Genomic DNA, 25,802 nt, shown 5'->3' with positions numbered 1-25,802 from the left:
CCACCTTGTCCCCAGCCCAGAGCCCTGAGTGCCACCTCCAACCCTTCCTGGGACACCTGCAGGGATGGGCACTGCCAAGCTCCCTGGGCAGCCCCTGCCAAGGCCTGAGCAGCCTTTCCATGGGGAAATTCCTGCTGGTGCCCAGCCTGAGCCCAGCCTGAGGCCGTTCCCTCTGCTCCTGTCCCTGTCCCTGGGAGCACAGCCCGACCCCCCGGCTGTCCCCTCCTGGCAGGGAGTTGTGCAGAGCCACAAGGGCCCCCCTGAGCCTCCTTTGCTCCAGGCTCAGCCCCTGCCCAGCTCCCTCAGGCCCTGCTGGGGCTCCAGCCCCTTCCCCAGCTCCGTTCCCTGCCCTGGACACGCTCCAGCCCCTGCAGGGCTCCCAAAACTTCCCCCAGTGCTGGAGGTCCCTCAGCAGGGCCAGCACAAGGGACAGGCACTGCCTTGGTCCTGTGACCACCCCAGGGCTGGCCTCTTGCCCACTACAGATGTCTTTTCTTTCCTGGTAACAACACCCACCCCAAAGATGTTCCACTATAGAGAAATTGATCAATAAAGAAAACAAGAACTGATTTTTTTTTTCTTTTTCACTACATATCCAGTAAAAGTTAATAACCCTTTGGCTGTTCAGTCTTGAAATTTCTGAAATTCTTACATGTAAAATTCCAACTTTGATGTTGTATTAATACTTCATGCATGCATTTGATTCTGTACATACATTTAGCAGAAACTTAGCAAATCAGCATATTTTGTTTAGCAGACAGCACTGGATTGTAATGAATAGTTAAATGGTCCCCTAGGACAGCTTGACTTTCTAATTTGTAGGTTTGTATTGCAGTTCTACAAAGCTACATGTGCCTGAAATAATATATACAAGGATAAATAGAAAACAAAGTTATTTTCAAGACATCATAACTATCTATGTGCAATTTTAGTCCATGGTACTGTTTAAAAGACTCTTCCTGTGATGCAACCCATTAACCTCACTAAGAATGGTTCCTTATCACTAATAAGCACTTTTCTAGTTTTAACAAGACTGATGTTCCAACTCTGGAAAAGCCTTTGCAGTCCCATTGCTGTTGATGGTTATTTCTGCATTATTTTGCAGACTCAAAGCACCATAAGAGTAGAGTCACCACAGAGCAATTTTAACTTTGTCTGAAGAGTCAAATACAGGTTCTGGCAGTAAAGGGATGGCTCTAGCTGGAAAGACAAAGATCTACCTGAAGATTTCACCCATTAGAAAGAAAAACAATCTAGTAGGAAAAGTGAATAAAATAGAGACAAACTGTGGGAGGCTGGAGGAGCAGTGTGCCCAGTTTTATATTGCTCCAGTTTAAAGCTGCCTTCAGCTCTCATATATTGCTGTCTGCACTAACAAGTGAAGATTTTGTAGCTTTGTTTCCAGCAAACAGCACTTCCCTGGAAAAGTCTGAGTATGGACTGGGGAAATAGCGATTGAGGCACTTTTCTTACTCAGCATTACACAAGTTCTGTCGTAGGTCTACAGGAAAATAATTTTATTGTGCTGGAGAGCAATCAACAGCACCGCTATAGTCAGCAAACCATGAATGTTCTGGTTTTAGTAATTGGAATTATGCAGAAAAAAAGGAATAATAGGAAAAGGCAAGAGGTGATTTGTGGCTAACTTAGAGGTACTGTAACAGTATATTCAAATTTTTGGAGTTTGTTGTTTTTTCCCCCCTATAACTGACAAAAAACATTTCTGGCAACTCTCTGTTGTGTGTAAAAATGTGAGAGGAGCACAGAAATACATGCATAAAAACCAGATTTCCTTCTCCCTCCCTTTCCTCTCCAATCAGCCTGTGGTACCTTTACTCAGAGGTAGGTCAAGGCAGGGAAAATGCATCTGGCAGCGTTACACATCAAGAGTTTTTAATCCACTGTGTCACCTCACTAGCAGCTGTACTTGCTACTGCAATTATATCAGAACCCAAAACAGAACACTTAGAAAGTGCACTGGAATAGATGGTGCAATGTATTTAGTGGCTGCACATAAGGTTTTACCAATAGTTCAAATATAATCACCTTTATGGTAAATCAAAATTGATTTAAACTTAGATTTAAATGGAACTGCAAATGTCAACAGACAGGAATACCTTAAGACAACTGCACCTTTCCTGCATGTGTAACATTTGAGTTTAAGCTTTGGACAGCCATCCAAATTAGTCTTTTGCTACTAGTAGTATCTTTCTCATATCACCCATTTCATAACTGAGATATATGTAGTTCCTTGAATTCTATATTTTAACTTATAAATAGGACTTCTTCCAAAACTTGAATATAGAAATAAGCATAAGAAAATACAATAAGGCAGTGGAGTTACTAAAATCTTTACAGGAGCTGATGATTTTTGAATGACACCTTCAATTCAGAACCTAACCTTGGAGATTATTCTGGACTGGTTACTGTTCCAGTAGTGCTATTTGTTTAAACACAGAATAAATTACAGGATCAGTGCCACCTCATCCATGCTGGCAGCCAAATATTTAATAACCATCTGTAAAGTTCACACGACGACTCATGCTCAAGAGTGACATCTGCCATCAGAGCAAGAGTGTAAGAGGCAATGGTAGATATAGAATATCAAGCTTTAATGAAAGTTTTCTGTAAGTGCTAAAACAAAAGCCTCTTTTACCTGCTGACTCTTAATCATCTCATTTATTGTTTTATTCCAAAACTAAATGTGAACATTTTTCACCATCTCTTAAACCACCTGAAATTGATAGGAATATCAGATAAATACAGTCAGAAAACACTGTACAACAGAACTTTCTGATTTTAGGGAAGCTCACTGAATCCTGAATAAAACCATAGTCATTAGGATTTGATCTATCCTGGAAAATGCAACTACTCAGCATCAGAAATCCACCCTGAGCTGAACAGAAATCCACTCTGAGCTAGAAGAACTGAATTGCCAACTGTAACATCACTGTTTGCCCATGAGGGCACATCTCCTCTTCAGTGGATAGGGAGAATTCTCATTCCTTAAGTAGCACATTTTTGACACCATTTTACTAAACAAAAAGGGGTGCTAGAAGTCAAATCATCCTCTGGAACAATACAATCCTGTATGCAGAGCTGGGTTGTCAGACACTGTGCTATATAGGTTGTCATTTTAAACTACTAAAAAGAAAATAACTTCTAACTCTATTGTCAGGTAACCTTCTTTGGAGAACAGTGAATTTCATGTCTAACACCCACATGAGACACAGGAATAGTTGGATTAACAAGCCATGTCGTGCTGTCAGCTGCTGTTTATTTACATAAAATGTCACAATCTAGAAATAAATTGCAAAGTTTAAAAACATCGAATTGTGTTAACACCCAGTGTTTCTCTTGCTGGACAAAAGTTACATCTCATTTACACTGCATTACTTTCTAAATGTCTGTGCATATTCTTGAATCTTCACCTTCTTATTTAGGTGGCATATGAGATATTCTTCCCTATTTCTGTACATTTGTCCTTCAAAGTGAATACCTTTGAACAAATCTGCTTCATTTCTTTGAAAAAGACTAAACAGTTTGAATCCTGCTTCTGACATGTTGCTGTTGACCTCACCTTGGAGAGTGTTGTGTGAGTTTCTTCACCAAGCTTTTTTCATTAAATGAAGAAGACAATAACATTTTTTATATTTTTTTTAATATAACGAAAATTTGAACTTCCCTTTTCCAACACCATCTTCAAACACAATTACAATTTACTTCCCTTTCCATCAAGTTCTGGTTTGCTGTTTAATTTTTTTTCCCAACTGTCATAGAAAAGCAAGAACTGAATAGAGATTATAATGAGATAAGGTCAAGGGGAAACGGGCTTATTGTTTTAACTGTTTATTCTAAATTATACCTGGGAGCAGCTGCAATGTAGGTCAATAACTGAACTGGAATTCAGGTTGGATTATACTTTCACCAACTAACACACATGAACTTACAAAGTGCTGAGCTCCATTACACAGAGTGTGATGTTGGGAGCTCAGAGACACTCAGGATTTTTTCAGGATATTGTCCCAAAGTACTCACCTTGAATTTAAAATTAAATTCACCTTTAATTTAAAACTTAAGGGAAAAAGTTTATTTAATTATGGGAGACATCCCATGAAAGTGAAATTACAAAAGACATCCCATGAAAGTGATCATGGGTTTATCTTGAGTTAATGCTAAGAGCTGTTAGCATGAACACATGGGCACCCATTTTGGGAGTAAAGATGACACAAAGGGACAGGGAGAAACTCCATCCCAATCTCACATCACATAAAACCTGGGATACTCACCTGTCCAGGCTTGCCATTCTCACACAGGAAGGCCTCATGCTCTGATGCAAACTCAGGGGCGTTGTCGTTCACATCCAGAACTTTGATAGCAACAGGCACCCGGGACACCTGGCTGTGGTTCCCTGAGGAAAGAGACCAAAGAACCCAAGGTAAGCATATTTAATTGGGAATTAAATACAGCAGTGCTGGCACTGTCACCATGCTCTTCCTGTCTGCTGCCCTTGCTTAATTGGGCTGCCTCATCTGCAGCGGATCGTGGAGTTGCAGTGCCAGCTGAAGAAGGATGGCCAGGGCTTGGTGGCTGAAAAGAATAAATAGATCCCTGCTGCAAACTGCATTTGTTGGAGATTAGCTCAATGAAGACCTTTCCTGGTCTAAATTGGTAAGATTTTTCTTTGATGAAGTTTGTATTGTTTTATTGATAAAGTCCATTATATATGGAAAGGGGAAGGCTGCAAACAGCAGAGATTTATTTCTTTGTTTATCTTTGGCAGAGAACAGCACATTTTACTTCATTAATTGTTCTGACTGCACATCTATTATTTCTTCGTTGCAAACACAGTTAAAGTACTGACCCACATTGGGAAAAAGATGGATGGGAGACTGACAGGCAGGAAACTAGACAGTAATTTGGACAATTAAAGCACTTTGATCATCTACCACTGACCAAAACCGTGACCTGTGAACTTTTTTCACTGAAGTAACAACTCATTATTTATAATATAGAGCTATTTTGCATAAAATTGCTTATCACTGTGAAGAGTAGAATGAGCTGTAAGGCAAGAAAAGCTAAACCAACAGTTTTTATCTACTTTGAATAGCTTTCAGAGGCAGCTGCCTGTGTCTTTCCCTCAATTCAGCATCGTTAATTTGCTCAGAGACTACTTATAAATATTTTAAATTATTTTTCCCCAAGGAGCAAGCCCATGAATTCAGTTTAAACTGAGGTCACCAGCTGATTTGGAGAGTTTGATAAACTGTTCCACAGCACATGCACACCCCCACAGGTACCTCCAGCCCAGTGTCAAAGTCCAGCTCCTGGTGAATATCATTTTCCAGTGATGCTAATCTACATCATTTGTATCATCAGCAATGACAAATCTCAATATTCAGTGCACTTCTCAGTACAAATAACTACAAAGTCCAAGAAGATCAGGCCCCACCAGTGCTCAGGGACCAACTGGTGGCAGCTCTACAAATGGCAGAGATGAATAAAGGCAGAATCACCACATACACTGAGGGTTTTGTGGTTTCCATCAGGATTAATTCTGTCATGACCTGATCAAATCTGATGTCTTACAGCCTTGTTTACTCCTTGTGTGCTAAAGACATCCACAAGATGGGAAGCTCCACTCATAAATCTAAATGTGCAAATTTCAATTGCACTACTGACATTGAAATGGCATAAAAATAGCAATTTAAAAAATGCAAACTCAAATATACCAGTGCTATAAAAGGCTTTTTATCTCTGGGATTTTCTGAAATATCAAAATTCCTCCTGGAGAGGACATGGAAGATCACCACACATCAAGATTTCAACGTTTTCCATCTCAAGGACCCAAAAGTTTTAATATGGAAAGAATATTAAAGAGGAAAAGGAAGCATCCACCAAAATATTATATGAGCAATATTTATTTTTTGCATCTTATGATCTTACTTACTAACAGGTGAGGGGAGCACTTATGGCATGAAATAATGATGTATTTGAAACCAAATAAAACCTAATATGCAAATCATATTCCAAACATTTTAAACACTTTTTTTATCTTCACTTAATAAAAATACAGACAATGAATCTCAAGCTTATCAGAATTCTCAGCACTAGTGTCATATTTAAACACTAAAGATTTACTTTTATCTAAATTAATGAAATGATGGCAGTTCAAATTTTAAAGACATTACAGAGAAATGTAATTAATTAGATAAGCTTCTAAAGAAATTATTCATGTCCCTTGTGACTGCCCCCAAAATGTTTGTCTTTCATCAGAAATACAAACATTAAATTTAAAGATATTATAATTAGAAATTTGATGAGAATTCATTTAAAAAATTAATTTACTAAACACAAGAGAGACCCAGCTGGTTTGGAAATCTCCAAACAAGGGGATATCCACTGCTTTTTAGGGTTCCTGTGACTGTGGTGAAATTTGTTGTTGAGAAAAAGAGATGAGAGAGGGAAATGTATCTCCAGCTTTTAGTGCCCACCACCCTGAATACACTGCATTATTTTGCCATCCCAAACTTCCCAGGGTGTAGGAGTGATGGGGGTAGGATGGTTGGGACAGACAGAGATGAGAGATCTCTGAAGCCAGGTCGTGGAATTTGGGGTTTATTGCAAAGGCCTGGGTGCAGGGCCCTGCTGGGAACTGCCAGCCACAGAGAACTAAAGAGAGTGGGAAAGAGAGAGAAGGCAAGAGCGTGGTAAAGAGGATGAGAGAGAGAGAGAGAGGATGAAAGGATGAGAGCATAAGAGAAAGACAGAGTGAGAGAGCGAGGTTCCTGTTACAATTCAATAAATCTTCTTCTGTGTTGAATATTCTGATTCTCACTAACCAATCTAGTACAAGATACAAATCCTACAGCATTTAGATACAGCCTATAAGAATCATTACATTACCATACTCTGTTACATTTTAAACCCTAAAAACTCCTCTTTGGGCCCCTTCAGCCAAGCTGTAGGGTCTGCTCTGACCCTTGGACCTGTCTGCAAGCAGAGGGTCCAAAGGGGATCACCTTCAGCTGGCCATGCCATTGTTTTCAGTTGTTCAGTAACTGAGGTATCTCAAAGCCTGCTTTCATTTCAATCTCACTTACAGTTTCCATATTCTCAAAATCTTTTGCCAGGTAATCATATTTATAAGGCTTTCCTTTTTCATCTTCCCCAACACCAGGGAAATTCCACTTTGTGCTAAGTTTTCCTCCACTCTGAGCACACCTATTCAGACACATTGCTGAGTCCTCACTAAGCAAACCCAGGTTGAAAACACCATCAGGATGGAACAGTTCCATCTGTTCCCCTCCATACGTTTCATGTCTGCAGACTCTCGGTGCTGAAACATGAACAGAGGATGTCCAAGCTTAAACCCAGACCTGCTGGCAATGCCCCAAATGCTTGACCTGGGAGTAGAAAGGGATTGGAGTGGATCCAGGCTGGTCACAACCTGCCCCATCTGCATGGTCACTGCCCTTCAGGCCCTTGGGTGTCTCACTCATTAGTATTCAACATTCAGAACTTTTCCTCATTTGTATGAATGGACAGTCAGTTCTTTCTAACTAGGAACAAAACTGAGTTTAATTGCTGTGTGGGTTTTTGTTTAGTTTGGGTTTCTGCCCAATAAACCCCTCAGTCAGTAGATTTAAGGGAGACTGAATCTTCTTGCATGCACCAGGTGGACAGCTAGACTGACTGCTTAACTTCCAATCTGTTATTTTATGTAAAATCATAAAAAAGGGTAAAGTTAGAGATTCTATAATGAACTAACCAGATTTTTAAAGCTTTAGCACCTGTATTTATTGTGATGCACAGTTTGAAAAGTCCTACCTTGAATTTTGCAATATAAAAGTATCATTAGGGCTGTCACTTGAGAAACATCGGCTTTGTTTGAAAATTTAATGCTCTGAGATGCAAGATTGAAAAATATTGACAAAATTTCCACTAGACTAATTACATAAAAGTCTTTTCAAGCTAGGGCTGCCCAGAAGGACTGAGTAATCTGAGGACACCTCTCTGTGTCTAGATGAGCACAGAACACACTAGACAGATCCAAAGAAAGGAAGACTCAATGCAAAAATAACTAGTGGAACTTGGTTTGGGTGATAAATAAACTTCCAAAAATTATGGACAATCCACCTGGGTTTAGAAATGCATATTGAAAGGTTTCCAAGGGTTATAAGGACCTAAAAAGCTCTTCTGTTTTCTCCCCAGTTCACAAGACTCAACTGGAATATTAAATGCTTGAAATACCCAACTTGCTGGTACTCCTCTGAGCAACCCACTGAAAGCAGCTCAGGGTTTAAAAATGCTGCAGAGTTTGATACCAAAATGATGAGGCAGATCAAATAAGCAAAGTCAAATTAAAGCAAACAAACAAAAAAACCCAAACAAATGTTATCAAGCAACTTATTGTCTCCAAACCGAACTTTTGGAGGCTACAACCCCATTTTTTACCACTTGTTATTGGGATCAACAGTTTTTGTCCTTCCTGGAAAAAATCCTACATAACTGAAATGTGTGCCTGTATTGTAGGAAATTTCTATTAAAAAGCACTGAGTGTTGTCAACATTGTTGCTGCACACAGCAAAATTTTCTAGGAGTAACTAGAGTTTATAAATATAATTTTTGTCTTGTACCACAACTAAAAAAATAAAATACAGCTTTTCAACTCCCATAAACACTTAAAGACTTCATAAACTTGCTTAAAGCACTTCCCTCTGTCTTTCCTTGACTGATAAAATGCTTTTTGAGATAAAGAGAATTATTGTAGCCCAAAATTAAGTTTGTAATTTTTTTAACCCAAAGGAATCCAGTTTAGTTCAGTTTTATTTTAGGTCATTAAATAATCCAAAATCACTTCAACATTCTCTATAAAAAAATCATTAGCTGTCTTGCATTTTACCTCAAATTTACCTGAATAGAAAGTAAATTCCTAGAAAATAACTCATTTTTCATTATTATTATTATTATTATTATTATTATTATTATTATTATTATTATTATTATTAATCACCACCACATGGTTTGGAAATGGTTATTTCATGCTTCTCTGATTCAATGAAATGTCTACAAAAATAATATTTTAAATTAGAAGTAGAGGAAGACCTAGTTCTAGCAAAGAAATCAAAACAAAATCTGAATCACTGACTTAGTAAAAACAACAGTGCTTGGTTTACATCCCTTATGTTTCAAACTTATTAAGTCGTATTTTAACAGATCCAATTCCCATGACTTTATCAAAGTTTTATCTGATGACTTTATTAAGATAATCCACAGGACAAGTTTATTTCTCCTGTTAGAGTTTATGTTGTTGTTTTCTTTAGGCAATCCTTTACTTCTAGAATGCCACAGCTTATAACAATCTTTCTGTCATATAAAACTGACAAATCTGACTTCAAGAATCCTTAGATACACAGATGCTATTGTGAAACTGAGGTTTTATTTATGTTGAAGCTTAACTCCAGAAATCACATAGTGCAGCAAATACCGGGCTCCTTTGTCTGCAGCGTTGGGTAATGATCTGATTCAAGAAAGGCTGAGTGCCTGAAATCCACTCCAAAATTGTCAGAAAGACAGCAGTAATTGCCAGCATTTCTCTTAAAAATACCAGAACACAAGCTATTTCTGAGCTAGGACAAAATTCAAACAACAAACTAAAAGCCCAGACAGAGCTGCTCACCAGGAAGATTTTGGTTCCCCATTGAAATGATTGTCTTTTTAGAGGATGAGAAGTCATGGATTATTGAAATGGCAGCATAAACTTATCAGTACATATCAGCAGGAAGGTTCCTGTACGAGGTGCTAAGACAAGAAACAAACACAACCTCCTAATTATTATTCAATTTGAATTTCTTTAGCACATGGAACTCACCCGAGCAGCACAGATTGTGGCGAGTGTCTGTGTGTACATGTGTGTGGGAGGGGCGCGGAAAGGAAAGGATGTGGAACATATTTCTCAGGTTTGTTCCTTCAGTCATTCTTTGGGAGAAAAATAATAGCAGAGTTGAGAAGTTTTATCTCCTTTCTCCAACTCCCTGGATGTATTTTGTTGTGGGCCCCAGAAAGATGAATGAGGCAAGAGCAAAGCTTTGTCACACTCTGTTTCTATCTCCTCACCAAGAGACTGTCACAAGTCTAACCAAGAAGTGGCTTAATATCATCCACCTCTTCAAAGCTGGGTTTGCAGTTAGGAGGTTCCCAAAGCTCAGCAAGCAACTCCATCTGTAAAGAGGTGACTCAGGAAGGCCACACTCACCTATCTTTATTCAATATATGAGATGTATCACTTGGGACTAAAGGACTGATTTTACTTTCAGGTTGCTGACAATATCAAAACAAAAAATAAAGATTAAAATTTCTTTGATACATGCACACACCAGGCCAGAAAGTGCTAATTAAATACACCATATCCTTCAGGTCCTGTTTTCATTCACTTTCTTTTTCTGTGGGATTTTTTTTTTTTGGTAAATAAGTACACATAAGACATTAACATTATTTCATATAACCCAGCACCAATCAGGTGAATCAATTACCTAAATTACACAGAAAATGGAGACATGCCTGCAAAAAGACCAAATTTTTTTATAAGTGATATTCCACCTAGCCCTGCACTCAGCTCTTTGCTTGCCACTGTAAGTAGCAATACTGAATTATTTACTACATTTGAAATCATTTAGGATTCCAAATAAAAATATACTTTCAATGAAACCAGGGATTTCAACCAGGTACTTTGCTAACTTCAAAGGATCAACATTGATTTATAAAACTTGATAATAAATTTAAAAGGGAGCCTATTCCTTTCTTACAGGTACAATGCATTCTGATAGAATTAGTTAGCCCTCATTTTGTTTATCTGAGGTCAGGCTATAATTTGACATTCCAATGCAACCTCTCTGCTATTTTTCATGCCATGAAGAAGTGCAGTTATTCAGCAGCTTCACAAATAGTTACTCTGTAATTACCTCTGATACTCTGTGAATTGTAAGATCCATTTGCAAAACCGGGAAAGGTTTGTAATTTTCTGCAGAAGTATCTTATTTCACATGGTGTATTTGCATGATATTGCCTTGTCTCAGTGCACAGACAGATCAAAAGGGCTTGAAAAGGAGAGACTAGATCAGAAAAGCAAAACATCCCCTCAAATGTAGTTCACAAGTGTGAAAAGGGTCTCTTCTACCACAAGCCTGGCTATAAGGGAAAAAATCAAAAGATTCTGTTCTATTTAGATTTAGCTGAGCATGATAAGAGAGGAGAAGTTATCCTCTGCTGCAATGAAAATGAGAACATGGGCCACACTGAGTGAGCTCTAAGTTCGTCCTGGAGGGAGCAGAGGATGCTGAAAGAAATTCATATCCACCTTGGGGCTGGAGGAGATTGGGAAGCAAAGACAACCCCCACCCCATTGTAAAGCAGGTGTCCCCTGACGTGCAGGAGAAACGATGCCTCTGACTCCATTGATATCAGAAGGCTAATTAATTACTTTATACTATATTATTCTATACTATATTACACTACATCTGAACAAACTGCACAAGCACTCAACCAAATCTTGTGACTGTCAGCCAACAGTCCTGACATACACACGTGGATTCAATTGGTCAGTGAATCAAAACAGTCACACCAGAATCCAATTATCAATTCCCTTCAGGTAAACAATCTTCCACAATGCACTCCACTTGTGAACAAACACAGGAGCAGCAATTGAGATAAGAATGTTTTTTTCTTTCTCTGAGGTTCCTCACTGTGATTCCCAGAAAGTATCCTTGGGAAGCTGTGCCTTGCTTTTCTCTGTGAAGAGAAATGCAGCCACACCATCCCTCATGCCATCCTTCCAAAAACTCAGCAACCCCAAAACTCAAGGCTTTCTGATTATTCCAAATGACTCTGAATGGTGGTTTGTCTTTAATCCCAACATGTACATTTTGAAAACTCCACCTTCTTGTCACCACTTCCTATTCAGTGGCATTAGCTCCAAAGAACAAATGCTAGCAAAGACAGGAGATGCTCAATATACTGGATAACAGGAATGCTCATTACATGGAACACTCCTATGGCATCAGAGAGGGATTTGGAGGCTGCCATGGCATTCTCCTGGAGATGCTGCAGCACATGGCATGGACAGGTGTACCTTCTCTGGATGAGAAACTGGCTGATGGCCTGACCCAGAAACAGGGAATGGTGCCACATCCAGCTGGTGCCAGGCACCAGGGGTGTCCCCCAGAGCTCAGTGTTGGGCCCAGTCCTGTTCAGGGTCTTTATGGATGATCTGGGTGAGGGAACTGGGGGCATCCTCAGGCAGTTTGCAGATAATATCAGGTTGGGTGGGAGTGTGGATCTGCTGGAGGGCAGGAAGGCTCTGCAGAGGGATCTGGCCAGGCTGGATCCATGGGCTGAGGGACAGCAGGGCCAAGTGCCAGCTCCTGCCCTGGGCTCACCCCAACCCCATGGAGCTGGGCTGGCAAAGAGGGGCTGGAAAGCTGCTGGTGGCAAAGGCCCTGGGGGTGCTGGGGACAGGGCTGGGCACAAAGGCAGCAGTGCCAGAGGCCAGTGGCACCTGGGCTGTGCCAGCCCTGGGGTGGCAGCAGGCCCAGGGCAGGGCCCGGCCCCTGGGCTGGCCCCGCTGAGGGACCTCGAGGCCTGCGGCCACTGCTGGGCCTGTCATGGCCACCAGAGCCCTGCAGGGGCTGGAGCGTGTCCAGGGCAGGGAACGGAGCTGGGGAAGGGGCTGGAGCCCCAGCAGGGCCTGAGGGAGCTGGGCAGGGGCTGAGCCTGGAGCAAAGGAGGCTCAGGGGGGCCCTTGTGGCTCTGCACAACTCCCTGCCAGGAGGGGACAGCCGGGGGGTCGGGCTGTGCTCCCAGGGACAGGGACAGGAGCAGAGGGAACGGCCTCAGGCTGGGCTCAGGCTGGGCACCAGCAGGAATTTCCCCATGGAAAGGCTGCTCAGGCCTTGGCAGGGGCTGCCCAGGGAGCTTGGCAGTGCCCATCCCTGCAGGTGTCCCAGCAAGGGCTGGAGGTGGCACTCAGGGCTCTGGGCTGGGGACAAGGTGGGCATTGGGCACAGCTGGGCTGGGAGGGATTTTCCAACCCCAGTGATCCTGGGATTCTGTGAATGCATGGAATATGCAGGAGGAGAGGAAAGTGGGCTATGAAAACAATGGGAACAAATGGATGGGATGGGACTTGGAAAGAGTTGGAATGAGTATCCTAATTAGAAATTGTAACATCTTTGCAATATTTGAGTAAGAATTATGGGTCCTTGTCTCTTGGCAGACGCTCTGGATGCAAACAGCATGTTCTTAGAGGCTGCTCTGCATATCTAATTCTGACCACAGTGAGGTTTATATTCACAGTGACACATAATAAAGATATATGTGACACATCAATATGAGTAAACAAATACATAATTCAAAATAAAGTATTAGTAGAGCTGCTTGAGAGGGCTGTATTGGAAGCTGCTGAAGTCATATCAGGTTTATGACAATGAAGCAATTCCAGATTGTTCACTGATCCTAAGTAAATCCTTAAGGGAAAACAATAAAAAACCCAACACTGCTGATATCCTTCCACCCACACATCTATCCAGAGACCAAACTGAAACAACTTCTGGCAGAAAACAACCTGTATTTGTGATAAAGCACTGTCTAATTGAGCCTTATTTATCTCTAACGAGGACACAAGTCAGGAGGAAGTTTGCAGTTATGTCACACTCAGTAAATTAGCTGTGCTATGTACTGAAGTGGGGAATCATTACAAGTGCAAAATTAAAAATACAGCTAAAGTTTTAGCACTTACTAGCAGTGCACTGATTAACAACTACAAGAAATGGCAACCTAGAAATATTTGAAGTTTTACAGTTAGATTTTTGTGCAAAAGGCAAATGTAAATCAAACAAACAAACAAACAAACATGAAGCAAGTGGAAAAATGATATCTAATGACAAGACTAAGCACTAGAAAAACAACATTTGTGATCTCTGGAAGAATCTCCAAGGAAGAATGCTCTGCAGACCCAGCATTTCAGCAAAAGAGGCTACTAAAAGATTTTGAGTGAAGGATTTCCATTCCCTTGTGGCATGCACCACTATGAAGGAAAAAAGTTAGGAAAACAAAGAACCTTAGAATAATTTTTCTGAACCTCAGAATAATTTTTCTGATACTTTCATTATACACTCTAGAATAATAACAGTGTGATGAAATGCCACTGGATCTGGACTTTTGTGGTTCAAAGCACCACAAGCCTAATTAGGATTCCAGATTTTCTGAGGCACTGTAATGCCTTAAATTGCTGTGAGGTAGTAACAGGTTTTAATTTCTAAATATAACAATGAGGGAAAAAAAATTCCAGAAAATAATATGATGTCCTTGAATGACAGAAAAGAATTTGACTTAAAAATAAGGCAGTAGACAAGAAAGAAAAGAATTTGACTGAAAAAAAATTAAAGACACAACAAATGTACCAGGACATGATTTGCTGCTGTGTGTCTCAATTCCAGCTTTACCAAGGGAATTGTGCTGCCATAAAACAGTCAGGAATCTGTCCCACACTTTAGAGCAATTATATTATTAATACGCTAATACCTCATGCATATTAAAATCTTATAAAAATATTGACTTAGATATGCAAGGTCTTATTGTCAATTATAATTAGCTATGACATTTTCTAATGACTAGCAGCAATAATAATAACAATAAGCAGACTGATTGAGGATGAGTTGTCTGGAATATTTGGGGCTTTTTATTTGAAATGATTTCATGATTGAAGTAAAATAATTTATAGCTCAAATGAAATGCCTCCCTTACTCATAGACAAAACATCAAAATGCTTTAATAAAGATTTTTATTAAAGCAGAATTTATTATAGAAGCATTTAAATGTCATTACTTTTACAGCTCATATTGCTTTCTGAAACTGATTTTCTTAACAGTACCATTTAATTTATCTTATGTTTCCTTCACAGATAAAATAGTGCTGGATATCCTGGATATGAATCAGGTTCTAGGAGTTCAGCACCAAACCTTCTCACTTGCATACCTTCAGCAATAAGCAAAAAACACCTCTCCAGCACACCAGAATGCACCTTTAAAAATGCCATCTCCTTTGTTTTTCAAAATAGTTCCTTTCTTCCCTGCCCTGCACCTTTGCCAGAAGCTCAGAGCATGCTGCTGAGTCTTTATTCCAGACAGAAATGTGCCTCAAGAAGATTGACTGAAATTATACTGAGTTACAAACCCCTACTCTCACCTGCCCTCATGCAGAAAAACCAGTGGAGATCTCAGATAGTCCCAACCTGCTCAGAACTGATCAACTCAGGTTCTCAAATGAGGTCAATTCCACACAGCATTTCTAAGATTAATCTTATTTCCTTTAGAACTTCTAATTCTAATGCTCATAGTGAGGATGGCCAGTTGGTAGCTGGTCAGAGTAAAGATGCACTTTGCTAATATAACATATATCAGCTATGTATCTAAATGCTCAGCCTCTAAATTCCCTCAAAGTAACTAATAAATATTCTGTGCACTAAATAGTTATGTACATTTCTGCTTGCATTCCTTACTTGAATCCTTCCCTGCTTTGTGCCCCAGGAAACCTTATTTCCTTCTAAAATACCACCCAATGTCCCAGCCTTTTGTGTTTTAAGCTTTGAACAGTGTTCCCACTCCTGTACAATTTGTACAAAATTATATTTGCCAATCTAGAACTCAGTTGTCTAGCCTGGATTTATAATGCCCAGAAAACAGAAGTATAATTTAGACTGTTCCTGCAAATCTCTCTCCTTTTCCTTGTCATAATGATGTTCACTACTTAGTTTGACCTTTTTTTGGTGTTTTGTTTTGGTTTTTTTTACTGAATTATTCAGATGCTTTATTCACAGCTGGAATCAGGTCTCCAGCTTCTACTCAGCACCCAATACCTGGATTTTAGTGCTTGCTCCTGAACTACTGAGGCCACTTCACACAGAGATTTTTTCACAAGCACACTCCTTTCCCATTTGTATTTCCTCATAATATGGCCCCTCCCATACTATTATCCACGTGGATCACCTCTCCTGCTACTAATGGGAAAATCTGTGCTATGTTTGAGCACACTTTCCCAGCTGAGAGCTGCAAACTGCAAGGTGCACCAGCCCTCCACTGCCCAATGGCAAACTTTCTGTGACCCCTTAGGTTCTGAGGAGCTCTGTGTAACCTTCTAGTTATGTGCAAAAGGATAAAAAACACCTTAGCAAATTCTGTGTTTTAGTGCAAAAATGATGGATTATATAGTTTGATTTCCACTAAAGCAGAGCAAAAAGGGTCAAGCAGCAAAGGTTAATATTCCTGAGCTTCACTTGTTTAAACTTCCATAAAGGCTTATTTCCTTCTATTTCTCCAACTTACTGAAATTTACTCAGCCCTAAGTTAGAGATAGTTATATGATGTACCAAAGCAACTCTCTAAAATGTTAGAATTATTGCTAATAATGCCTATAGTTATTTTTACCATAAAAGGCTAAATAAAATTAAATAAATGAAAGCATAATGAAAGCAAAGGTATTCGTGGCATTAAAAAGTACATTGTAGCTGAAGGCTTGTTCTGAAGAAATATGTCTCTCTTCCTTTTTAATTAGTGTCCTTGCATTTTTTAAAGGAATACACACTCTAGATAACTTTAGCAGTACCTGTGCCGGGTGATGATTCAATTACTCTATTTATGTTCTTAGTAAACCATATAGAGCCTTTCTGGCTTTATGCCCTTTCCCATTAGGTGACAAAATTGCCTCATACTTCTTCATTTCCAAAGAATGCTGTTGGTGTGGGTAATTACCTGTGTCAGAGCCCACAGCTTTGTCCTTGAGATGCCTCTGCTCTGGGCCTGGAAAGTATTTATTGTGGTCAAATACCATTTACATTTCAAGATCTTGTCTAGATTTTCACCTCTTGCTTTAAATAATTATGCAGGATCATTTCTACTTGTTGTGGCAGCTCTGGTGCTTTGCCCAGCCCTTGGGCAGGGGGCTGAGGCTGCCATAGGAGTGATGCTTGCTTGGCACATGGGGCTGAGTGCCAAGAACCCTTTGATCAAGCATTCAATCCCACTGAAAATAACATCTCTGTGACTGCAGTGCCTGCAGAATAAGGATGGCAGACATTCCATTAAAACTCTTCATTCAGAGATTTAAACCTTGGCTGAAAGCACAGCTCCAGGCTACAAGAATTATCCTGCCCCACTGGCTTTGGGACTCCCTGGTGGATGCTCTGTTGTGTGTCTGTGGGTGTGATGTGCAGAGTGTGAGGATCACAGGAAACCAGAGTGGTTTGGGTTGGAAGGGACCTAAAAATAATCTTCTTTACCCCCTGCCATGGCAGGGACACCTTCCACTGTCCCAGGCTGCTCCCAGCCCCAATGTCCAACCTGGCCTTGGGCACTGCCAGGGATGCAGGGGCAGCCTCAGCTGCTCTGGGCACCCTGTGCCAGGGAACAATTCCTTCTAATATCCAGCATAAGAGGGAGAAGAAGCCAGTGCTGCAAATAATCATAACACAGCTCAGAGGAAAATATAAACCTTGAGTAGTCCACTCAGTGCTCCATGGAGTGAAAGGCAGCTTGGGGACTTTAAAGGGATCATCATTTAGCTGTCTTTATAGATAATGAGCCAGGCTTTCTGTTATTTATTGATGTGTTTGTCACAAATCTGAGCTGGCCAAGTGAAATATATTTAGAAGTCTTTACTTGTTGAAATCTATGGTATCATTCAAGGAAGCTAAACTATATAATACACATATTCTGGGGAAAAAGATTGCCTCACTTTTTAAAAAGAGAATTTCAGATAAGCATTGCTAATAATGAAGGCATTGCAGTATATTTTGTTTCCAAAGAATTCACTAGAATCCTTTATCTCAAGCAGATCTCAGCTTCAGTTTTGGAGGGATGAATATGCAAATATCAGGATATTCATATTTAAATCAGAAGAATGTTGTGCAGTCAAATTCTGTTGCTAATAAATTTCTTTCTAGGCTAAGTTAAACCAGCTTCTCTTACATAAGTCTTTGCTTTCAAACTACACTAGTTCTCCATTTCTTACTGCTGTTGTTATATCAATTAACCAGCAATGAAGGGCATTTCCCTGATATTAATGGCCCACACTGTGAGTGTACTTGGAAGTATGTGCAAGGTGGCTGTTCCAGCCATTAAAAAATGGAAATGGAAATCCATGGAGCTGAAGGCAGAAAGAGGACAGGGTTTAATTATTACATGCCTTATCCACGTCTTGCAATCTGATCTCTTGAATGATCAGTGATTCTGAACTCCATTCAGAATCTGTAGGAAAAAATGGTCTAATAAATAAGTCATGGCTATTTGATTTTCTTTTCCTCTGACTAGCATTGACAACACGTAACGTGGTAAGTGCTGCAAAAACCTGTGCAAGAAACTGGGAGAATACTGAGGAGGTTAAGCCCAGCCTGAACCCTGCTCTGCTTCACTGCCCAGCAAAATTGGCAGCCAGTTAATGCCAGCAACACAAGCATGTCAATGGGAGCAGGAGTTATAGCTATAATTGTAATCTACACAGAAAAAAAAATGTATTTGTGGGTTCAGGAGAATGGGATTGCATCTGACTGTTAGGATCCTGACTTCACCAGATTTTACTGAATGGTAGAAAATTCATTTCAAGCAAGTAGCAAAGAACCAAAGATGTGATGAGCCTTTGTACACACAAAAAAGATGCACCAAAAGAGACGTCTGTAATTTAATCATTCATTCTTACTGCACTGCAATTCAGGCTGTCAAAAAACCCTTGCACATGCCCCCAGATTCCTCTCCTGTTCAGGATACAGCTCCAGAGAGCTCAAACACATGAGCAGCACTATCAACCCTGACTTACAGAGCAAGTCTACATTCACCCCTCCCTCAAGCATTTAAATTTAAAATAAACCTCCCAACCTCAGCTACGACTTTAGGCTCATGTAAGTCTCAGCTACACCAAAAACTAATGAGAAATCTCATTAGGTCAGTGTTTAAAGTCCAGAATCAGTGACAATGTTCACCCTTTATATCCACAGAGCACAAAGGCCCATTCTCAGGAAATCATTTTGCCAGTGGACTGCTTCCTCCAGCCTGTCATCACCTTGATATTCCTGCTCCTTTCCATTCAGCAGGGTAAACTTGGTGAATGGCAATGTAGAAAGGAAAGTTAAGAATCAATTCACAGGTTCAATAGCTTTGAGTCTTGCCCTTGGCATGAGTGTATTTCTTCTGCACAGCCTAAGCCTGTACTTCAGAGGCATCTTTCAAAGATGTCAAGGCTCTTTCTAATATTATCTTCTCTTGAAAATCCATATGGCAGAATTCATCAGCACAGAGGATACGAGCGAGGAAAAAAGTTAAGCAACAAAGAAGCAAAAATTAATTTGATCCCATAAGAGAGAGATGTAAGAAATCACACAATAGGAAAAATGTGCAGAAGACATTTAGGAGTAGACAAATTTAAGGGGAGAAGTTGAGGGGACCAAAACTGCAGAAAGAGTTTAAAGGAAAGTGTGTAACTAAATCTGAAATATTGAAACCAGCACCTAAATATCCCCTGTATCACCTAAACATCACCTGTGCTGTGATAATCTCATTCAGTTCATTCTTTTACACAGATGGCTCTTTGCTTGGTTTAATCTCCATAACCACAAAAAGATAAGATTAAAGATTGTGGGCATGCAACTATTAAGCTCCCAGTGTGACCATTCATGGGACTCTCTGTCAGGGACACCCCCAGCACCCCACACTGGCACTGCTGGGACTCAGCAGCAGCTCCAGGGCCCCTCCTGGCTCCCCACACCCCACTCACAGCCAGACCACGTTTCCTCACTGGTTCCAGCCCAGGTTTCCCCAGCAGAGTCTCAGATCTCTCATTCCATAAAGCCATTTATTCACAGTAAAACAGCCACAGCCTGTGCCTCTGAGGAAGGACCCCACAAAGACTTCTATCCCTGGGCTTTTATCCCTTCACAGCCTGAGCACAGGGAAGTTTTGGCTCTTCTTCCTGAGCCCTGGGCTCCTGCCCTGACTCTGAGTGTCCCTCACCCAGCTGTGCCACAGGTCCTCAGATCCCTTGGCAAAGGGTCTCAGGTCACACCCTCCTGTCCCTCTGAGCTCCCAGAGCTCTTTTGCAGCTTGCAAACCAAGCTACCTGCACCAGGTGTGTCCCTCAACACGAGAGGAAGGCACTGTGCTTGCTGGGATTTTAGCAGGAGGCAAACCCTGTGCACTGGCCACGCATTTTGGGAACCAGAACGTAAAGGAAATACAAAATTCCAAACCCTGTGCACTGGCCACGCATTTCGGGAACCAGAATGTAAAGGAAATACAAAATTCCAAACCCTGTGCACTGGCCACACATTTCAGGAACCAGAACATAAAGGAAATACAAAATTCCAAACCCTGTGCACTGGCCACACATTTCGGGAACCAGAATGCAAAGGAAATACAAAATTCCAAACTCTGTGCACTGGCCACGCATTTTGGGAACCAGAATGCAAAGGAAATACAAAATTCTGGGCAAGGTTTGAGGGACAACCACTCAAGGCAGCTGTTCTTCAGTCTGGCTGGCCACTTTAACTCCCTGAAAACAAAGGCTGCAGAAAACTAGAAACTCCTCTAAAGAGTCTGTCAGCAGTGGGAAAGTAAAGGAGGGAACAGCACCATTCAAAATGTCTCACTTTGCACAAGTTTCAGGATACAATGGTAATGCTATTTGTCACCAATAGTATGAATTTTGTCTGAACAAGTACTGGCCAGACACTTGCCTATGAATGAGAACAGAAAATGTCTTTCTTCTAAATAAAAGCCCAACCAAATGAAAAACCCCACAAAAACCCCACAAAACAGCCCCAAACTGGTCTTTTGCCTGTCAAGCACACATAGAAGAATCACATTCCCCACTGGCTCACACTTTCCTCCTCCTTGTTTTGCTAGACATGAAAGGGTTAAATTCATATTTTGGAGCATTAAGATTTAAAATGTTTAAAATTATCCACACACATTTTAAATCTGAGCACTTTTAAAAATATCAGCCAGTGTGAGCCTGAGGATCTTCACCCCCATTTCCAGAAAATGCAGAAGCAGTAATGCTCCATTCAGCCACACCAATCCTGCCTTGGAAAACTCCTACCTGAGACAGAGGCTGAGGGATGACACAAATAAATAACTTTGTCATGATGACAAGCAGGAAACTGCCAAAAATTAAATCAGCTTAGAGCACAAATTTAGATGCAGGTACCTTACCATCACAAAGCTGAAATAGTGAATTATTGTTCGTCAAAATTGGGTGTTTATCTGTGAAAGTGTGGCTAAATTAGGGCATATTCATATAATCTAGCATCTACCATGCTGGGAATAAAGAAATAAAAATCCAGCATGATGGCTTATGAGTAGTAAGCAAATTTAATGGCAGTTAAATGGCCTGGTCATTGCCCTGCAGATGGAGAGGAGAGCCTTGCACAAGCCCTGGGAAGCAGCCAGCCCAGGAAGAGGAAATGTTCCTGCACGAACAATTCCCACATATTTATTTTCCTGTGAGAGATCAGCAGTCCATTAATAGGGCTGTCAGTGAAGGCATGGTAATGACACACTTTGTATTTGCATTTGCTGCTTGTGTCTGCCTCCAACAGATTTCTGTTATTTTACAACAGAGATTTTGTCTATTATTGTCTTGAAAAAAAAAATCTAAAAATGCCCATTTTCCTCTGTTTGACAGTTCTATAAGCAAATTTAACTTCTGCTTGAGGAGCTTAAAAATAATTTCACTTAAATAAGCAAAGACAGTAGTCTATGAAATTAGGCCCTTGTTTTATGTAAATGTCAAATAATTATATTAGGAATGCAAAACTAAGCCATCAGCAGGAACACAAATGCTTAGAACAAGATTGGCATTATTATTTTCATAGCCACTCTGATAAGAGGCAATTTTACAATAGCAGTGGATGCTGAGGCTCCCATGAAGTCTAATGACAAGGCTGATTTCTTACCAAATTCTCAAGTATAATTATGTTTCAAAAAACTGAAAATGCAACAGGCAGACTTCATGCTAGTGTGGCTCAGTAAAGTGCACTTCTGGCAGCTTTGCTCTGGCACACACATGTAAAGGAGATATAAAAATGAACTGGAGAAGTGTCTTGCAAAGTTATTCCTTTTATCTCGTGTTCCTTTATAACTTTTTGGAGAAAACAAACTTTTCATTGTAAAATTACTTCACTTTGCATCTTATTATTCCAATGTCTGAGAGTGTTGGATCACAAACTAATACTTCTGCTTTCCATGCTGTTGGTAAATATGATGTGAGAAAATTAGTATGGACATTTTATATATTTTCCTTTAAAAATATTAAAATTATTAACTGGTTAGATATTAAGTGGAAAAAGTATGCCTGATGAAACCACACCTTTCCTTTCTTTCCTCATGTTTTTCCCTGTGGCTTGGCTTCCCTGCAAGCAGAAAGCATTTCTGCTAATTTATCAAAGCATTGTTTGGCTGCAAGGTGGCTCAGACAGGGCACTGCTGGCAATGGAACCCCCAAATTGCTGAGGTGGCTCAGAGCAACACAGGGTACAAGGATTGGAAGTTGGGAGCTCAGTTCACACCCACACCCACCTCTCCCATGTGTCATGGATTCCTAAGAGGTTTGGTTTTGAAATCACAATAATGTGATATTGGGACACAAGACAGATGATGGACTCTGGACCTGGCTGGCATAAGAGATTTGATAGCAAGATGCCTTGGCAAGAGCAAAGAGAACTTTGAGGATTAAAAGAAGATTCAATCAGACTGGTTTACCAAAAAAAGAAAATTTCATTAAACTCTGCAAGCAAGAGATGTTGCAATATGCATAAATTTGTGTATGTGATTTTAACCTCATCATTATTGTAAACATTACTAGTCTTCCTAAACCAGTATATAAGCATTGGTAGTCCACAATAAATTGGGCTTCTGATCACCAAATCAGTCTTCCCCATCTCTCTTCATTGCTGACAAGTGCCACAGGAAAGGTATTAGACAACAAAAACGGGCCAAATAAGCATATTTTTCCCCAATTTATTATGTTCATGCCTACAGTACCATGAAACTGAGCTTCAAATGCTCTGTTCCATAATGCTGTATCCTTCAAAGCAGAGATCTGGGGAAAAGCAAGCAGTACCTCAGGCAGGATGTGAGCAGCCCTGGTCACCAGGCTCTGCAGACAGATATTCCTGCAGTGCTGGCTCCAGTGTGTGCACAAATGGGTTCTGCTGCACACTGAGTGCAGAACAGAGAGGATTCCAGGGGCTGTGCTCCAGTTCAGGGACACCACATGGGGTGGCAGCCCCAGCTTCCCCACCTGCTCCTTTGCCTCAATACCCTTGTGTCACAGGCATTGTCTAAAATACGGTGCTGACATGAATAATAAATCACACTGTTGTGTGTGATCCTGTCAGCAGCTCCAAATTAATTAAGAATTCTCCTTGATTAAAATCTCTGACCCGTATTGCCAGGCAGGGCAGCTCTCCTGACTCAGGTGTGCAGAGCAGCCACCAGGGCTCTGTGGACCTGAACAATGCAGGTTCTTGTTGAGAGCTGGGTGTGAGTAAACTCATCCATATGTATCCAACAGCACTACTTTCATGCAACATTACCCCTGTGCTTAATCATTTATGGCTCTGAAACATAATAGCACTCAGAATTAAGAACGTCTGGGTTGAGCCTTCAATTTACTTCTACATAGCAAAGCTTTAATTCTTTCTGTCTTAATAGAGCTAATTATAAGGCTTAGGTGTGGGTTTTTTAAACCACTTTTAAATGTTTACCCTGCATACCTTGTACATATGTATTCATCTATCACTTCAGAATATCTATTGCCATTTTCACTGAAAAAAAATGTTGTTGTAAAAACTAAAAGAAATGGAGCTTGCACAAAAATTAAGCTTTCTTTCCAAAATTCTCTAACTCAAACGCCCAATACATTTTATTTTACTGAATTATGTAAAGTTTGCACTGTTAAAATCAATTATAAACCCAACAGAACAGTCAGAGTACACAACCACTTACTGGTTTCAGTGGCTACAATAGTGATGTTGTGCCATGTGCTGGTTTCTCTGTCCAGGGGTGTTGCCAGAGTTATTTTCCCATCCTCTGCGTTGATGTTGAACTGTCTCTCAAGGTCAGTGTGGCGATCAATGGAAAACCTGCAAAACAGACATCCCTGTAATCTACTTAATGAAGTTGCTGTAATCCATACAGTCACAGAGACAATTTAGGGAGCCCTCTGAGAGCTGCAGCTTTATAGCCAAATGGATTGAGAAGCTCAATAGCATAATAATTTAGAAGACAAAATGACAAACTGATGCTAAAAAAACTTAATAATCATTGCCCAAGGAGTAATTAGCTGTATGCCCAGTGTGAAGGTCATAAAGTGCCCTCAGGTTCACCGGGTAGCATCTCTGAAAAACGGTGCTGATCAAGAGTTAATTACACAATCCATCACATTTATTGGACAGCTTCTATGGTATTTCACAGTAACTGATGATAATTTCAACAGTAATGTATTAAGCCACAAAAGTGGTGGGCTTTGTGGTTATTTTAAAAAAGGGCTGAATAATATTATTTTACCAATAAATTTCAGATTAACGAAGCATGAACGATTCACCAAGCACATTATTTGCTTATGGTTCAAGCAGTTCCATGGACAGAGCACAGTGAATCACCATTTTTTCCTATAAAACACTGCAAATGCTGGAGGCTTGATTCTTCTCTGAGTTGACATCGCTGATTTTTAACCAAACAAGTTCCATCTGACACGTAGTCAGAGTTTGCAAATGTGAATGTCCAGGTAAATTCTGCAGCCCAAGCAGGGAGCCAGAGCTGCAGTGGATTGCTCCAATGGTGCATTAAGCAGGAGGATGATTTAAAGCTCAGGTCCAGATCCCCAGAAAGCTTTTATGTTTGTCCATTTGCACAGAGTTATTTTATTAATGAATTCTTCGTGAAAAGAAACTAAATGACAAAATTGAGCCTTCAGTTTCTTGACAGGAAAGGTAGGGAAAGAGGGAGTTGAGTGATAAACTATTGATATGGTTTAACAGCAATTGACTTCAAGGGGTTTTACTGAATCCTGATTGTGGATTTATACAAAAGCCTTTTAAGCCTTTGTGTCTGTGTATTACAGAAGCTACCAGCATGCACTGGCAGTTTTTACATCTGTTCTGCATTACAGACAGTACATTACATTACTCACAATAGTTAGGAGAGTTAGGATAAGGTATCACACTCAATTACCTTATGGAGTGGCCAGAAAAGTGACTCCAGACTGTCACTTTCTCATCACTTTTCTACCTTTTGCGAACACATTGTTAAAATTCCCCAATAAAAGTAAAAGAACGTATTTTACTACAGTGAGAATGGCATAGTTATCTGAAAATCAGCTATTCCATTCTGGTTCATGCTTTAGCAGAAGCAATTTCCAAAAAATATTCTGATTTGGAGGTCCCTTTATACACTACAATAAATATATTCCAATGAACTCAAACTCATTCCAGCCTAACACAATCGATTTTAATAGACACAGCATTAGCATCTGATTTCAAAGCTCAAGATTATTGTGTTCATCTTTTTTTTATTTATTTCAGTATCAGATATTTTCATATTTAGAATGAAAGTTGCATTGCAATTAGATTATTTGTGCAATGCATTCTGGAAGATACAGCTCACTTTCAAAAAGAGCTCTAAATGATGAAAACTTATCAAAACCTCAAAGTTTAAGTGTTTAAATACTGCATTGCCAGAGTTCAAGGCTAACCTGAT

The 25,802-nt window shown here is 40.2% G+C and overlaps 1 protein-coding gene across 1 annotated transcript in view; it reads right to left on the bottom strand.

Moving 5' to 3' along the window:
• The window catches only part of CDH8 (cadherin 8), a 163,548-nt gene that overhangs the window by 31,262 nt on the left and 106,484 nt on the right, over positions 1-25,802 (bottom strand). Inside the window, exons 8-9 of the mRNA XM_077185236.1 lie at positions 24,051-24,187; positions 4,290-4,411 (exon numbers count right to left, since the gene is read on the bottom strand). Coding sequence (XP_077041351.1) covers positions 4,290-4,411; positions 24,051-24,187 — 259 coding nt within the window. The remainder of the gene's footprint in view (positions 1-4,289; positions 4,412-24,050; positions 24,188-25,802) is intronic.

Source organism: Agelaius phoeniceus, chromosome 12, assembly GCF_051311805.1.
Source record: "Agelaius phoeniceus isolate bAgePho1 chromosome 12, bAgePho1.hap1, whole genome shotgun sequence".
NCBI lineage: Eukaryota > Metazoa > Chordata > Aves > Passeriformes > Icteridae > Agelaius > Agelaius phoeniceus.
The sequence above is the reverse complement of the archived record's forward strand: the minus strand, read 5'-3'. Positions and strand labels throughout refer to the sequence as shown.